Genomic DNA, 16,843 nt, shown 5'->3' with positions numbered 1-16,843 from the left:
TAAAAAAAAAGTGAAAAATCCCCTCCCCCAATAAAAAAGTAAAACGTCCGTTTTTTCCTATTTTACCCCCAAAAAGCGTAAAAAACATTTTTTATAGACATATTTGGTATCGCCGCGTGCGTAAATGTCCGAACTATTAAAATAAAATGTTAATGATCCCGTACGGTGAACGGCGTGAACGAAAAAAAAATAAAAAAGTCCAAAATTCCTACTTTTTTAATACATTTTATTTAAAAAAAAATTATAAAAAATGTATTAAAAGTTTTTTATATGCAAATGTGGTATCAAAAAAAGTACAGATCATGGCGCAAAAAATAAGCCCCCATACCGCCGCTTATACGGAAAAATAAAAAAGTTATAGGTCATCAAAATAAAGGGATTATAAACGTACTAATTTGGTTAAAAAGTTTGTGATTTTTTTTAAGCGCAACAATAATATAAAAGTATGTAATAATGGGTATCATTTTAATCGTATTGACCCTCAGAATAAAGAACACATGTCATTTTTTCCATTAATTGTACGGCGTGAAAATAAAACCTTCCAAAATTAGCAAAATTGCGTTTTTCGTTTTAATTTCCCCACAAAAATAGTGTTTTTTGGTTGCGCCATACATTTTATGATATAATGAGTGATGTCATTACAAAGGACAACTGGTCGCGCAAAAAACAAGTCCTCATACTAGTCTGTGGATGAAAATATAAAAGAGTTATGATTTTTAGAAGGCGAGGAGGAAAAAATTTAAACGTAAAAATTAAATTGTCTGAGTCCTTAAGGCCAAAATGGGCTGAGTCCTTAAGGGGTTAAAGATGTCCAGTTAAAAAAAAATGTATCCCCCATCTGCAGGACAGGGGATAAGTGTGTGATCATGGGGGTCCTACTGCTGGGACCCACTGTGAAATCCTGCACTGGGCCCCAGTTTTATACCCAGTACGTCAGCTGATTGAAACATGTCTTCTCCATTCATCTCTATTGGAGAGGCAGAGACCGACAAGCGCTATGTCTGCGCCTCTCCAATAGAGATAAATAGAGGGGACGTGTTTTTACCAGCTGATGTGCTGGGTGCCAAACCATATTTCCTGAAGCAGAGCCAGGGCAGAGCCTAGGTTGGACTCCCCGTGATCAGACACTTACTCCATATCATGTTGATAGGGGATACATTTTGTTTTGCTGGATTTCCTCTTTAAAGGGGTACTCTGTTTCTTTTCAAATCAACTAGTTCCAGGAAGTTAAACAGATTTGTAAATTTCTCCTATAAAATTCTTAATCCTTCCAGTACTTCTCAGCTGCTGTATGCGTCAGAGGAACTTGTGAAGTTCTTTTCAGTCTGACCACACTGCTCTCTGCTGACACCTCTGTCCATGTCAGGAACTGTCCAGAGTAGCAGCAAATGCCCATAGCAAACCTATCCTGCTCTGGACCGTTCCTGACATGGACAGAGGTGTCAGCAGAGAGCACTGTGGTCAGACAGAAAAAAAGCTATACAACTTCCTGTGGAGCATACAACAGCTAAGTACTGGAAGGATTAAGATTTTTTTTTTATAGAAGTAATGTACAAATCTGTCAAACTTTCTGGCACCAATTGATTTGGAATTTTGTTTCCCATCGGAGTACCCCTTTAACCCCTTAAGGACGCAGGGCGTACCTGTACGCCCAGAGCCTGCTCCCTTTCTATAACACGGGGCCACGGCCGGGACCCGTAGCTAATAGCACGCGGCACTGATCGTGGTGCCACGTGCTATTAACCCTTTAGAGACGGCGTTCAAAGTTGATTGCCGCGACTAAAGTGAAAGTAAACTGCTCCCGGCTAGCTCGGTTGGCTATTTGGGACCGCCGCAGCTGGCAGACACAAGGAGGGTCCTTACCTTCCTCCTTCACCAAATGACTGAGATCCAGGCATGAGCAGTCAAGCGGCAGAATCATCGATCAATGTTATCTTATGCAATAACAAAGATCGATGTAAAAGATCAGATAGTGCAGTATTATAGCCACTAGAGGGAGCTATAACACTGCAAAAAAATTGTGAAAAAAAAAGTTAAGAAAGATCATTTAACCCCTTCCCTAATAAAAGTTTGAATCACCCCCTTTTCCCATTTAAAAAAAAACCTGTGTAAATAAAAATAAAATTATACATATGTGGTATCGCCGCGTATGGAAATGTCCAAATTATTCCAAAGTCTGAAATAGTGTATTTTTGATCACGGCGCAAAAAATGAGCCCTCATTCCGCCCTGTACCCGAAAAATTAAAAAAAGTTATAGGGGTCAGAAGATGACAATTTTAAACGTATGAATTTTACTGCATGAAGTTATGATTTTTTCCAGAAGTCCGACAAAATCAAACCTATATAAGTAGGGGATCATTTTAACTGTATGGACCTACAGAATAATGATAAGGTGTCATTTTTACAAAAAAAATGTACTACGTAGAAACGGAAGCCCCAAAAAGTTACAAAATTGTGTTTTTTCTTCAATTTTGTCGCACAATGATTTTTTTTCCATTTTGCCGTAGATCTTTGGGTAAAATGACTGACGTCATTACAAAGTAGAACTGGTGGTGCAAAAAATAAGCTATCATGTGGATTTTTAGGTGCAAAATGTAAAGAATTATGATTTTTTAAAGGTATGGAGAAAAAAAAAAGTGCAAAAACGGAAAAACCTCTGGTCCTTAAGGGGTAATGGTTTTAATAAAAATCTCCTATAGTTTTGTGTCTACAGCTCCTATACAGTTCAATGCGTCTCCATGGTAATATACGAAAAACTCTGTGTAGTCTAATGCTGTAGTTGTCTTCCCTTCTATCTATACTCTACTTTTTTTTATATAGAAGGCTATGATTCCGGGATCTGACTACACCGGGTTTGTTTGTGGTCTGTTACCATGGAGACACATAGCTCTGGATTGGATCTGTGCAGATAAAACAATTTCCTTCCCTTTTAATATAGTTTTGGCAGGTTAGAATAAAGTAGAGGACAGGAAGACAAGACTATGATTCTGGGATCTGACTACACAGGATTTGTTTGTGGTCTGTTACCATGGAGACACATAACTATGTATTAATGTATTATAGACATTGTGTAGACTTTCATATAACACATTATTAGATAACAAATATTAACTTTTTTTTAAAACAAAAAATCTATTTAGCAGCAGTTTTTTTTTATTTTACATTTTTTTATTATTTTTTTTACAATGTGTGAATCCAGCCAATAACTTCCCAGAGCTGAGGGTTTGTCACAATTGTATCAGTTCAAACAATCCTCTGAGAGCTAAACACATCAAATACACAACTCTTCTATTCTGTTTGTTACAATATATCAGAGCAGGTAAAATGCATCTGCCTGGGGTTCTGAATGTTTATATCAGTGTTTCCCAAACAGGGTGCCTCCAGCTGTTGGGAAACTACAACTCCCAGAATGCCCGGACAGCCTTTGGCTGTCCGGGCATGCTGGAAGTTGTAGTTTCGGAACAGCTAAAGGCCCCCTGTTTGGGAAACACTGGTTTATATTACAAAGGATTGCCTCGGCTAGATACAATAGTAACAAACCATCAGCTGTGAGAGGTGTTTGTGCAGATTTATGTCTGTTTACTGTAGAATAGTAAATATCTTTAAAAAATGGTAAATTACCTGAAGTCAGATATTGTTTTGTGGAAAATACAACAACTGTTAGGGACAGCGGGGTCCCCTACACGTGTCGGCATGACTGCGCCCTAAAAACGCCTATATTTCTTATTTTCTATAATGAAGAACTTGTGATGTATTATCTCCATCTAGTGGTTGAGAATTGAAATAGCATTAAAATTTAAAGGAGTACTCTAGTGCAGAGTATTCCTGCTCCGTCCTGCCCGGGCTGCAAAATAAATGAAAATGAACCATCACTCACCTCCCTGGGTTCCCGCGGAGCGTCACTACAGCTGATCGGTCCTCCGGTCCATCTCCTTCATACTTCCGGGTGTAACGAAACGTCACATGGAGCTCAGCCTATCGCCGGCCGAGGCAGAACATCGCAGGACGGAGCAGGAATACTCTGCACTAGAGTACTCCTTTAAAGAGACTCTGACAGAAGGTTGGGCCTCCTCATGAATACTGGGTGAGATTTATCAAAACCTGTCCAGAGGAAAAGTTGCTGAGTTGCCCATAGCAACCAATCAGATCGCTTCTTTCATTTTTGAAAAGGCCTCTGCAAAATGAAAGAAGCCATCTGATTGGTTGCTATGGGCAACTCAGCATTGGGTGGGCCATCTATGGTGACATAACTTAAGGCCACCGCACAGGGGAAGATCAGGCGGGCGGACTCAGCGTCAGTGGATAAAATGATAATGTGAACACTGTCCTATTTGGTGTAACCGTTTAGCCCCAGTTATACATTTATTGGTTGTTATGGACAACACTTCTTCACTGATTGGTTGTTATGGATAACTCTCCTTACTGATTGGTTGTTATGGATAACACTCCTTCACTGATTGGTTTTTATGGATAACACTCCTTCACTGATTGGTTGTTATGGATAACACTCCTTCACTGATTGGTTTTTATGGATAACACTCCTTCACTGATTGGTTGTTATGGATAACACTCCTTCACTGATTGTTGTATTGGATAACACTCCTTCACTGATTGGTTGTTATGGATAACACTCCTTCACTGATTGGTTGTTATGGATAACACTCCTTCACTGATTGGTTTTTATGGATAACACTCCTTCACTGATTGGTTGTTATGGATAACACTCCTTCACTGATTGTTGTATTGGATAACACTCCTTCACTGATTGGTTGTTATGGATAACACTCCTTCACTGATTGTTGTACTGGATAACACTCCTTCACTGATTGGTTGTTATAGATAACACTCCTTCACTGATTGTTGTATTGGATAACACTCCTTCACTGATTGGTTGTTATGGATAACACTCCTTCACTGATTGGTTGTTATGGATAACACTCCTTCACTGATTGGTTGTTATGGATAACACTCCTTCACTGATTGGTTGTTATGGATAACACTCCTTCACTGATTGGTTTTTATGGATAACACTTCTTCACTGATTGGTTGTTATGGATAACACTCCTTCACTGATTGGTTGTTATGGATAACACTTCTTCACTGATTGTTGTATTGGATAACACTCCTTCACTGATTGGTTGTTATGGATAACACTCCTTCACTGATTGGTTGTTATGGATAACACTCCTTCACTGATTGGTTGTTATGGATGACACTCCTTCACTGATTGGTTGTTATGGATAACACTCCTTCACTGATTGGTTGTTATGGATAACACTCCTTCACTGATTGGTTGTTATGGATATCTCTCCTTCACTGATTGGTTGTTATGGATATCTCTCCTTCACTGATTGGTTGTTGTGGATAATGCTCCTTCACTGATTGGTTGTTATGGATAACAATTCTTCTCTGATTGGTTGTTATAGATAACACTCCTTCACTGATTGGTTGTTATGGATAACTCTCCTTCACTGATTAGTTGTTATGGATAACTCTCCTTCACTGATTGGTTGTTATGGATAACTCTCCTGCACAGATTGGTTGTTATGGATAACACTTCATCACTGATTGGTTGTTATGGATGACACTACATCACTGATTGGTTGTTATGGATAACTCTCCTTCACTGATTGGTTGTTATGGATAACACTCCTTCACTGATTGGTTGTTATGGATAACACTCCTTCACTGATTGGTTGTTATGGATAACACTCCTTCACTGATTGGTTGTTATGGATAACACTCCTTCACTGATGGGTTGTTATGGATAACACTTCTTCATTTATTGCTTGTTATGGATAACACTCCTTTACTGATTAGTTGTTAAGGACATCTCCTTATTTGTATAGTTTTATAGGTATTCAGACATCTTAGTTACGTACATATCCACCTTTCAATGTCTACATAACCACGAGGCTGAAGTTGGTTTCTTATTCGTCCAGTTTCTTATTCACTGAAGTTGGTTTCTTATTCGCGCATTGTCTTATAGATGACTGTGATTAATAAACCTTTTCTTCACTTATTTCTCTGCAGTAAATCAGTTTTTTATACATAAATGTTGAATATTATTTGGGAACAATCAGGTTCAGAAGAAAAAAAATCTACATTGTTTGTATTTTTCCTGAAAAAAACAATAGTAAAAAATGGATGAAAAAAATATGCATTTTGAATAAGTAACTGATGATTTCTAGTGGTTAAACGCCATTGGGCCACTGAATTAAGGATGGAAATATAAAGAGTAAGGGCCCCTCCATAACACCCAACTGTATCTAGCCTGGCCCAAACCGTGGATTGGCATTAAAACAGGTGCCAACCTTGCCAACTATATACATTTTCTACATTTTGAATAAGTAACTGGTGATTTCAAGGGGTTAAACACTGTTGGGCCACTGACCTGAGGGTTGAAAAATAAAGGGTTAGTGCCCCTCCATAATACCCAACTGTATCCAGCCTGGCCCAAACAGTGGATTGACATTAAAACAGGTGCCAACCTTGCCAACTATATACATTTTCTGCATTTTGAATAAGTAACCGGTGATTTCAAGGGGTGAAACACTGTTGGGCCATAGACCTGAGGGTTGAAAAATAAAGGGTAAGTGCCCCTCCATAATACCCAACTGTATCCAGCCTGGCCCAAACTGTGGATTCGCAAGAAAACAGGTGCCAAACTAGTCAACTATATACATTTTCTACATTTTGAATAAGTAACTGGTGATTTAAAGGGGTTAAACACCATTGGCCACTCAAGTGAGGAAATAATTAAGAAGAATAATGGCCCCTAATGTTATATCCAAAAAGGTAGTGGCCAAAAAACAACTGCTATTATTTTTTTGTGTGGAAGGGGATCTTAAAATCTGCTTGCCCTGTATAGCCCCAACACCCCCCATGAGTGTGGCTGTGGTATTGCCCGCGGCTGTGGTATTGCCAGCGGCTGTGGTATTGCCCGCGGCTGTGGTATTGCCTGTGGCTGTGGTATTGCCCGCGGCTGTGGTATTGCCCTCGGCTGTGGTATTGCCCTCGGCTGTGGTATTGCCCGCGGCTGTGGTATTGCCCGCGGCTGTGGTATTGCCCACGGCTGTGGTATTGCCCGTGGCTGTGGTATTGCCTGTGGTATTGCCCGCAGCTGTGGTATTGCCCGCGGCTGTGGTATTGCCCCTGAAGCCATTTTGTATCGTTACAAAATATGGCTTGTTGTCACCCTCACGACCTTGGTTGCTCCTTTGGAAAGGAGAATAATCTCCATGTCAGGATCTCCATGAGGGACATTTATCAAGGGATTTTGAAGGTTTGTCTTTTTTTCTTGCCAGAAGTCACACGTGTGCCTAAGCAATTGCTTGTGTGACTTTTGTGGGTAAGCAGAAAGTACCAATCAGCCTTACCTTCAGTTTTCACTTTGCTGTGGTCGGGAATTTATCAAGTGCGAAAGTCGCACTTAACCAGAAGAAAAAAAAAAAGGCGCAGAACCCCTTTAAAAAGTGGCAAGTGTAAGCGAGGTCAGACCTACCTTAAAAAAACTTGCTTTTGACAGGATTGTTAAGTCACACAAAAAGTCGCAGGTTGTTGTGCTCCTTGGGTAGACGATGTGCGAGTGGGTGACAAGCCTGTCACCCGCACATCTCCCGCCCTCTGCAGCATGACTACATCTCCCAGCATGCCCTTACTGTAAGGAGAAGTAGTTGTGCTGCACAGGCGGGAGATGTGCGAGTGACAATAAATGTTCTCACCTATTTTCTGTGGGGTTTTTTTTTCTTCTCATTTCAGATCTGTGTATTCTGTGGACTACTTCAGATTTGGTGGACTACATTGATGAGCAGTTTTTTTTTATTTTTTTTATGTTAATAAAATTGTTAATGAGGGCTTGTAAGGGAAGGGGCATTTGGAACAAAAATTTTTTAAATATGCTGTGTTGTTGTTTTTTTTTATTTTATTCCTTCACAGGCTTAGTAGTGGAATCTGTCTTATAGACGGAATGTATTACTAAGCCAGAGCTTAGAGTTAGCCCCAAAAACTAACCCCCAATTATTACCCCGGTACCCACCACCACAGGGGTTCCGGGAAGAGCTGGTACCAACAGGCCTGGAGCGTCAAAAATGGCGCTCCTGTGCCAAGGCAGTAAGAGGCTGGGGAGGGCCAGTAACTCGACCACCCTGGTAACGTCAGGCTGTTGCTGCTTTTTTGGTATCTGGCTGAGAATTAAAACATGGGGAACCCTATACATTTTATTTATTTATTTTTATTAAAAAGAAACACATAGGGTTCCCTGTATTTTCAGTATCAGCCAGATACCAACCCTTAGATTAGTGACCCAACTACGTTTAACCCCTTAAATTCCTCAGTTACTTATTCAAATATTGAAAATGTATATAGTTGGCAAGGTTGGCACCTGTTTTCCTGCCAATCCACATTTTAGGCCAGGATGTACACAGTTGGGTATTATGGAAGGGTCCTTGCTCTTTCTATTTCCACCCTTAGCTCAGTGGCCCAACAGCATTTAACCCCTTAAATTCCTCAGTTACTTATTCAAATACTGAAAATGGCACCTGTTTTCCTGCCAATCCACAGTGTGGGCCAGGCTGGATACAGTTGGGTATTATGGAGGGGCTCTTACTATTTCCATCCTTAAAGGGGTACTCCGCCCCTAGCATCTTATCCCCTATCCTAAGATGTTAGATCGCCGCGGTCCCGCTGCTGGGGACCCCGGGGATCGCTGCTGCAGCACTCCGCCATCATTACTGCACAGAGCGAGTTCACTCTGTGCTTAATGACGGGCGATACAGGGGCCGGAGCAGCGTGACGTCATGGCTCCGCCTCTCATGACATCACGGCCCGTCCCCTTAATGCAAGTCTATGGCAGGGGGCGTGACAACCGCCACGCCCCCTCCCATAGACTTGTTTTGCGGGGGGCGTACCGTGACGTCACGAGGGGCGGAGCCGTGACGTAACGATGCTCCGGCCCCTGTATTGCCCGTCATTACGTGCAGAGCGATCTCGCTCTGCGCAGTAATGATAGCGGGGTGCTGCAGCAGCGATCCCCGGGGTCCCCAGCAGGGGGACTCCGGCGATCTGACATCTTACCCCCTATCCTTTGGATAGAGGATAAGATGTCTAGGGGCGGAGTACCCCTTTAAGTCAGTGGTCCAACAGCGTTTAACCCCTTACATTCCTCAGTTACTTATTCAAATACTGAAAATGTATATAGTTTGTAAACTTGACCCCTGTTTTAATGCCAATCCACTGTTTGGATACAGTTGGCTGTTATGGAGGGGCCCTTATTCTTTACATTTGCACCCTTAATTCAGTGGCCCAATGGCATTTAACCCCTTAAATTCCTCAGTTTCTTATTCAAAATGTAGAAAATGTATATAAATGGCAAGGTTGGCACCTATTTGCCAATCCACTGTTTGGGCCAGGCTGGATACAGTGGGGTATTATAGAGGGGTCCTCACTCTTTATTTTTCAACCCTCAGGTCAGTGGCCCAACAGTGTTTAACCCCTTAAAATCACCAGTTACTTATTCAAAATTTAGAAAATGTATATAGTTAGAAAGGTTGGCACCTGTTTTCATGCCAATCCACAGTTTGGGCCAGGCTGGATACAGTTGGGTGTTATGGAGGGGCCCTTACTCCTTTTATTTCCACCCTTAGGTCAGTGGCCCAACAGCGTTTAACCCCTTAAATTCCTCAGTTACTTATTCAAAATGAAAAAATGCATACGGCTGCCAAGGTTGGCACCTCTTTTCATGCCAATTCACAGTTTGGTACAGGGTGGATACAGTTGGGTACTATGAAGGGGCCCTTACTCTTTATTTTTCAACCCTTAATTCACTGGCCCAATGGCGTTTAACCCCTTAAAATCATCAGTAACTTATTCAAAATGCAGAAGATGTATATATTCGTCACGGTTGGCACCTGATTTAATGCCAATCCACTGTTTGGGCCAGGCTGGATACAGTTGGGTATTATGGAGGGGCCCTTACCCTTTATATTTTAACCCTCAGGTCAGTGGCCCAACAGCATTTAACCCCTTGAAATCACCAGTTACTTATTCAAAATGCAAAAAATTTATAAAGTTGGCACGGTTGCTACCTGTTTTAATGCCAATCCACTGTTGGGGCCAGGCTGGATACAGTTGGGTATTATGGAGGGGCCCTTACCCTTTATTTTTAAACACTCAGGTCAGTGGCCCAACAACGTTTAACCCCTTGAAATCACCAGTTACTTATTCAAAATGTAGAAAATGTACATAGTTGGCAAGGTTGGCACCTGTTTTCATGCCAATCCACTGTTTGGGCCAGGCTGGATACAGTTGGGTATTATGGAGGGGCCCTTACTCTTTATATTTCCATCCTTAATTCAGTGGCCCAATGGCGTTTAACCCCTTAAAATCATCAGTAACTTATTCAAAATGCAGAAGATGTATATATTCGTCACGGTTGGCACCTGATTTAATGCCAATCCACTGTTTGGGCCAGGCTGGATACAGTTGGGTATTATGGAGGGGCCCTTACCCTTTATATTTTAACCCTCAGGTCAGTGGCCCAACAGCATTTAACCCCTTGAAATCACCAGTTACTTATTCAAAATGCAAAAAATTTATAAAGTTGGCACGGTTGCTACCTGTTTTAATGCCAATCCACTGTTGGGGCCAGGCTGGATACAGTTGGGTATTATGGAGGGGCCCTTACCCTTTATTTTTAAACACTCAGGTCAGTGGCCCAACAACGTTTAACCCCTTGAAATCACCAGTTACTTATTCAAAATGTAGAAAATGTACATAGTTGGCAAGGTTGGCACCTGTTTTCATGCCAATCCACTGTTTGGGCCAGGCTGGATACAGTTGGGTATTATGGAGGGGCCCTTACTCTTTATATTTCCATCCTTAATTCAGTGGCCCAATGGCGTTTAACCCCTTGAAATCATCAGTTACTTATTCAAAATGCATATTTTTTCCATCCATTTTTTACTATAGTTTTTTTCAGGAAAAATACACACAATGTAGATTTTTTCTTCATAACCTGATTGTTCCCAAATAATATTCAACATTTATGTATAAAAACTGATTTAGTGCAGAGAAATAAGTGGAGATAAGGTTTATTAGTCACAGCCATCTATAAGACAATACGCGAATAAGAAACCAACATCAGTGAATAAGAAACTGGACGAAAAAGGAACCAACTTCAGCCTCGTTACCTTCCTGTTACGTCTCACGCGATTCCCAGGAAGCTGTGTTGTGCCCTCGCCACACTCAACATGGCGCCTTCTTGCTGTCAGTGACGTCATTATGGAGCGACGAGGAGATGACTCCACCGCCAGGTGGCGCTGCTGCGTCGCTAGTTTCATAATCGGCAAGGAAATAGCAGGAGAAGCCGAGTGAGGTGAGTGAGGAGTGTTTGTATGTGCACGAATGATCCCAGCATACAGCTGCTGTGTGGTACTACAAGTCCCAGCAAACCTAAGCACTGTTTGGGTACCTTATTGAGCGAGAAGGACTGTGTTCTCCAACCTTTGGCTCTGCAGCTGTTGCAAAACTACTACTCCCAGCATGCCCTGGCGGAGCCAGGGCATGCTGGGAGTTGTAGTTTTGCAACAGCTGTGGAGCCATAGGTTGTAGGCCATCCAGTTGATCCTTATTATCCAATGGTATATTTACTACTCCCAGCATGCACTCACATGTGGTATAACTACTACTCCCAGCATGCACTCACATGTCTGTAGAGTCGGTTGCAAACTATTCAAGATAACAAAAGAGGCGCTGTCCCTTTAAGGACAAGATAACGTGCCCCCTATAGTCTTTCTATAGAGACTTTCGGCACCATATCCAATCGGACTCCCAATTTCTCTGCTGGAGGGAAGATCAAAGGTCGGGAGAAAGTTCTGTAAATTCTGGTCTAAATGTCAAGTAAACAGCGCAGGGTAATGATTTACATAGGTCACATGATAAGACTTTGGGTGCCTGCTGGGAATTGTAGTTCTGCGCGCTGCGTTGGAAGAAGTACAGTAGTTACTGTGACTCGGTACGTCTGCAGGTTGTAACACTACAACTCCCAGCGTGTAGTGACGTATGGGATACAGTGCGTTCTGGACGCAGACATTCCGAAGCTTCAGCTGTCACCAGTCAGTATTGATACTCCTCTAAGATGATTGGCTGAAACAGGGGGTGAGGCCGGGGAGGAGGCATCTGATTGGTGGAGGCTCTTGTCACTTTTTTGTCCTTCCTTTTTTTTTATTTAAAGGGACAGGTTATATTATTGACAACATAGCAAGTGACAATTATAGCATCGGTCCCAGTTCTCGGACACAATCTAGCTCCGGTCCTAGTTCTCAAACACAATCCAGCACTGGTCCCAGTTCTCAGACACAATCCAGCACCGATCCTAGTTCTCAAACACAATCCAGTACCAGTCCCAGTTCTCAGACACAATCCAGTACCAGTCCCAGTTCTCAGACACAATCCAGTACCAGTCCCAGTTCTCAGACACAATCCAGTACCAGTCCCAGTTCTTATACACAATCCAGCTCCGGTCCCAGTTCTTATACACAATCCAGCTCCGGTCCCAGTTCTTATACACAATCCAGCTCCGGTCCCAGTTCTTATACACAATCCAGCTCCGGACCCTGTTCTTATACACAATCCAGCTCCGGTCCCAGTTCTTATACACAATCCAGTTCCGGTCCCAGTTCTTATACACAATCCAGCTCCGGACCCTGTTCTTATACACAATCCAGCTCTGGACCCTGTTCTTATACACAATCCAGCTCTGGACCCTGTTCTTATACACAATCCAGCTCCAGTCCCAGTTCTTATACACAATCCAGCTCTGGACCCTGTTCTTATACACAATCCTGCTCTGGACCCTGTTCTTATACATAATCCAGCTCTGGACCCTGTTCTTATACATAATCCAGCTCTGGACCCTGTTCTCATACACAATCCAGCTCCAGTCCCAGTTCCTAAACACAATTCAGCACCGATCCCAGTTCTCTGACACAATCCAGCACTGATCTCAGTTCTCAGACACAATCCAGCACTGGTCCCAGTTCTCAGACACAATCCAGCACTGGTCCCAGTTCTCAGACACAATCCAGCACTGATCTCAGTTCCTAAACACAATCCAGCACCAGTCCCAGTTCTCATACACAATCCAGCTCCAGTCCCAGTTCCTAAACACAATTCAGCACCGGTCCCAGTTCTCTGACACAATCCAGCACCGATCTCAGTTCTCTGACACAATCCAGCACTGATCTCAGTTCTCTGACACAATCCGGCACTGATCTCAGTTCTCTGACACAATCCAGCACTGATCTCAGTTCTCTGACACAATCCAGCACTGATCTCAGTTCTCTGACACAATCCAGCACTGATCTCAGTTCTCTGACACAATCCAGCACTGATCTCAGTTCTCTGACACAATCCGGCACTGATCTCAGTTCTCTGACACAATCCGGCACTGATCTCAGTTCTCTGACACAATCCGGCACTGATCTCAGTTCTCTGACACAATCCGGCACTGATCTCAGTTCTCTGACACAATCCGGCACTGATCTCAGTTCTCTGACACAATCCGGCACTGATCTCAGTTCTCTGACACAATCCGGCACTGATCTCAGTTCTCTGACACAATCCGGCACTGATCTCAGTTCTCTGACACAATCCAGCACCTTATAAACACTAAGGGTTTGGCAGTAAAACATCGCCACATCTGTTATTGGGTTGCGTCTGGTATTGCAGCATAGTTCCATTAACTTTAATTGAGCTGTGATACAGAAATAGAAAAAGACATTCACCAACACAGGTGCACCCCAAAATTGAAATCAATATATTTTATTTAACATGTACAAAAATAGTGCAAGACAAGTTCTATCCGAACAACCTCCAAAACAGCTCCCCTGAGGAAGGTGAAGGGAACACATGGGGTTTAGGAAGACAACTGCCCCGTCATTGTCCTGGTTCACATCTATCTGTCCTCTATCCTGAAGTCTGGAGGGTTTTGTATATTTGCGCTGTAATGGTTTCCATTATAAAAGATTTCTTTTATTTTTTTATTTTTTTTTAAATTATTTTAAACCATTTAACATAAAATTACAACTCTTACTTTAAAGAGCAAACAACACAAAAAATATGCAAACAATAGAATACCTAAGTGGATCTTCAAAGCAATGGAATATACAATTTAAGGAACAAAAAAGGAAAAGCATAGGAAAAAAAAAAGAAAAGGGAGGAAAGAAAAAAGAAACCAGGGTTCAATCTAAATATGTTCTGTATACATATAAATCTCTTACATATTAGATCCTTTTGATAAATTCCGCCCACTTATTCCATCTATCAGTACCTATCAGTTGCCCCCCCCCCCCTGTCTAGCAATAAGCCCCTCTAGTACCAGATTGCGATGCGTTGTAGCTTTAATAATTGCAATATCTGGAATATCTACCGATTTCCAACACCGAGCAATGGAGATTCTTGTCACTGTAAGGACATGATAAATAATAATCAATTGGTCTCTAGGTATATTTTCTAGGGTCAAGGATAGCAAGGCCACTTCCGGGCCCCATCTAACGGGGGTAGGAAAAAGATGATCTAGTAAATGTTTGATATTCGACCATAAAGGACGAATAGAATCGCATGTCCACCATAGATGCATCAAGGTACCTACTTCTTTGCCACATCTCCAACAGGAATTAGAGGATAAGGAGTACATTTTAGCGAGACGGGCAGGGGTATAATACCACCGATAGAGCAGTTTCCGTGAGGATTCAAAATGATTAGCACATCTAGATACTTTTTTATGCATATCAAATACAAATCCCCATTGCTCAGCAGTAAATTTTTGACCCAAATCATCCTCCCATCTCTGTTGAAATATAAAGCGTTGGGGTCTATTAATATGTATAAGTTCTGTGTAGGCTACTGAGATTCCCTTAGTAAATACCTTATTATTTAAGAAATTATTGAAGAGATTTCTGTTATGATTGTATTGAGAGTAGAACAATGTTTGCCCAGAGTGATTAGTATGTGATCCCAGGACGCGGGATTGTATTTAGTAGTGATACACGGACAGGTGTCCTGGGAGGGGTCCCCCCGGCTGAGCCTGCCCTATGAATGGACAGATGGGGCGCTGTTTTTTGAAGCATCTATGTCTTTTCGTGTTCATTCCCAGAAGCAGCCGGCTGTCATATTATATGGGATTTATCCACTTAAACTGATGAATTTTGTGAATTCTTTTCAGAGTTGCCATAATGTCGCTGACTGGCCGCCCCCTGCGTCTGTTCAGAGCTGTGACCCGCGGCTTCTCCATCACCGCAGCCAGGACCCAGGGCACCGCAGCCAGGCAGATAGGTAAGAGCCCCTTATATGTCCAGTCACTTCCCCTGATCCAGCATCAGGATCTGATCTGCTGGATAATTATCTATCTCATATCTATCTATCTCATATCTATCTATCTCATATCTATCTATCTCATATCTATCTATCTCATATCTATCTATCTCATATCTATCTATCTCATATCTATCTATCTCATATCTATCTATCTCATATCTATCTATCTCATATCTATCTATCTCATATCTATCTATCTCATATCTATCTATCTCATATCTATCTATCTCATATCTATCTATCTCATATCTATCTCATATCTATCTATCTCATATCTATCTATCTCATATCTATCTATCTATCTCATATCTATCTATCTATCTATCTCTCATATCTATCTATCTCATATCTATCTATCTCATATCTATCTATCTCATATCTATCTATCTCATATCTATCTATCTCATATCTATCTATCTCATATCTATCTCATATCTATCTATCTCATATCTATCTATCTATCTATCTCTCATATCTATCTATCTCATATCTATCTATCTCATATCTATCTATCTCATATCTATCTATCTATCTATCTCATATCTATCTCCTATCTATCTATCTCCTATCTATCTATCTCCTATCTATCTATCTCATATCTATCTATCTCATATCTATCTATCTCATATCTATCTATCTATCTCATATCTATCTATCTCCTATCTATCTATCTCCTATCTATCTCCTATCTATCTCCTATCTATCTATCTCCTATCTATCTATCTCCTATCTATCTATCTCCTATCTATCTATCTCCTATCTATCTATCTCCTATCTATCTATCTCCTATCTATCTATCTCCTATCTATCTATCTCCTATCTATCTATCTCCTATCTATCTATCTCATATCTATCTATCCATATATCTATCTATCCATATATCTATATCATATCTATCTATCTATCTATCTAACCAAAGAATAAGTTGGCCAGCCCTATTAATTCCAAACTATTGTAAAAACCTGGCTTGCAGGTGCAGGCTGCTGGGCTAAATATACAGCAACAGGAGAATACAGCAGCACACTGCCAGCACAAAGATATAGATGAAACATGAGTATATAGATAAAACATGAGTATATAGATAGAACATGGAAAGCTATACAGCTGTAATGCAATAAATGAAGATATGAAACTATGAAATTATGAGGTACTTAGCTTGCAAATTTGGCGCCAAATAGTGTGGACCGTCCCACCACGGTAAGGTGACCTCATTCTGGGACGGACCCTACACTGTGAATATGCCTCTGTGTGAACAGCACAACAGGCATGCAAGGTCTGAAAAATCCAAGGCACCTTATATACACCTAATAGAGCTCTGGTCCCAGTTCCTAAACACGATCTAGCTCAGGTCCCAGTTCTCAAACACAATCCAGCTCCGGTCCCAGTTCTTATATTAGGTGCCTTGGATGTTTCAGATCCTGCAATGCCTGCTGTACTGTTCACACAGAGGCATATTCACAGTGTAGG

General features: G+C 41.5%; 2 protein-coding genes across 3 annotated transcripts in view; one reads left to right on the top strand and one right to left on the bottom strand.

The window, feature by feature from the left end:
- KLF1 (KLF transcription factor 1) overlaps positions 1–4,109 on the bottom strand; it is a 39,238-nt gene extending 35,129 nt beyond the window's left edge. Inside the window, exons 1-2 of one of the 2 annotated variants that reach the window (XM_056570459.1) lie at positions 3,879–4,109; positions 3,623–3,765 (exon numbers count right to left, since the gene is read on the bottom strand). In XM_056570459.1, the coding sequence (XP_056426434.1) occupies positions 3,623–3,696 (74 nt within the window). In that variant the 5' untranslated portion in view covers positions 3,697–3,765; positions 3,879–4,109. Of the gene's footprint in view, positions 1–3,622 lie in introns of both variants that reach the window. The other variant, XM_056570460.1, reaches the window with a different exon arrangement.
- Positions 4,110–11,259: 7,150 nt separating this feature from the next.
- The window catches only part of GCDH (glutaryl-CoA dehydrogenase), a 35,898-nt gene continuing 30,314 nt past the window's right edge, over positions 11,260–16,843 (top strand). The window contains exons 1-2 of the mRNA XM_056570456.1: positions 11,260–11,375; positions 15,225–15,334. Of these exons, the coding sequence (XP_056426431.1) occupies positions 15,235–15,334 (100 nt within the window). The 5' untranslated portion in view covers positions 11,260–11,375; positions 15,225–15,234. The remainder of the gene's footprint in view (positions 11,376–15,224; positions 15,335–16,843) is intronic.

This window comes from Hyla sarda, chromosome 4 (assembly GCF_029499605.1).
Source record: "Hyla sarda isolate aHylSar1 chromosome 4, aHylSar1.hap1, whole genome shotgun sequence".
Taxonomy (NCBI): Eukaryota; Metazoa; Chordata; class Amphibia; order Anura; family Hylidae; genus Hyla; species Hyla sarda.
The sequence above is the reverse complement of the archived record's forward strand: the minus strand, read 5'-3'. Positions and strand labels throughout refer to the sequence as shown.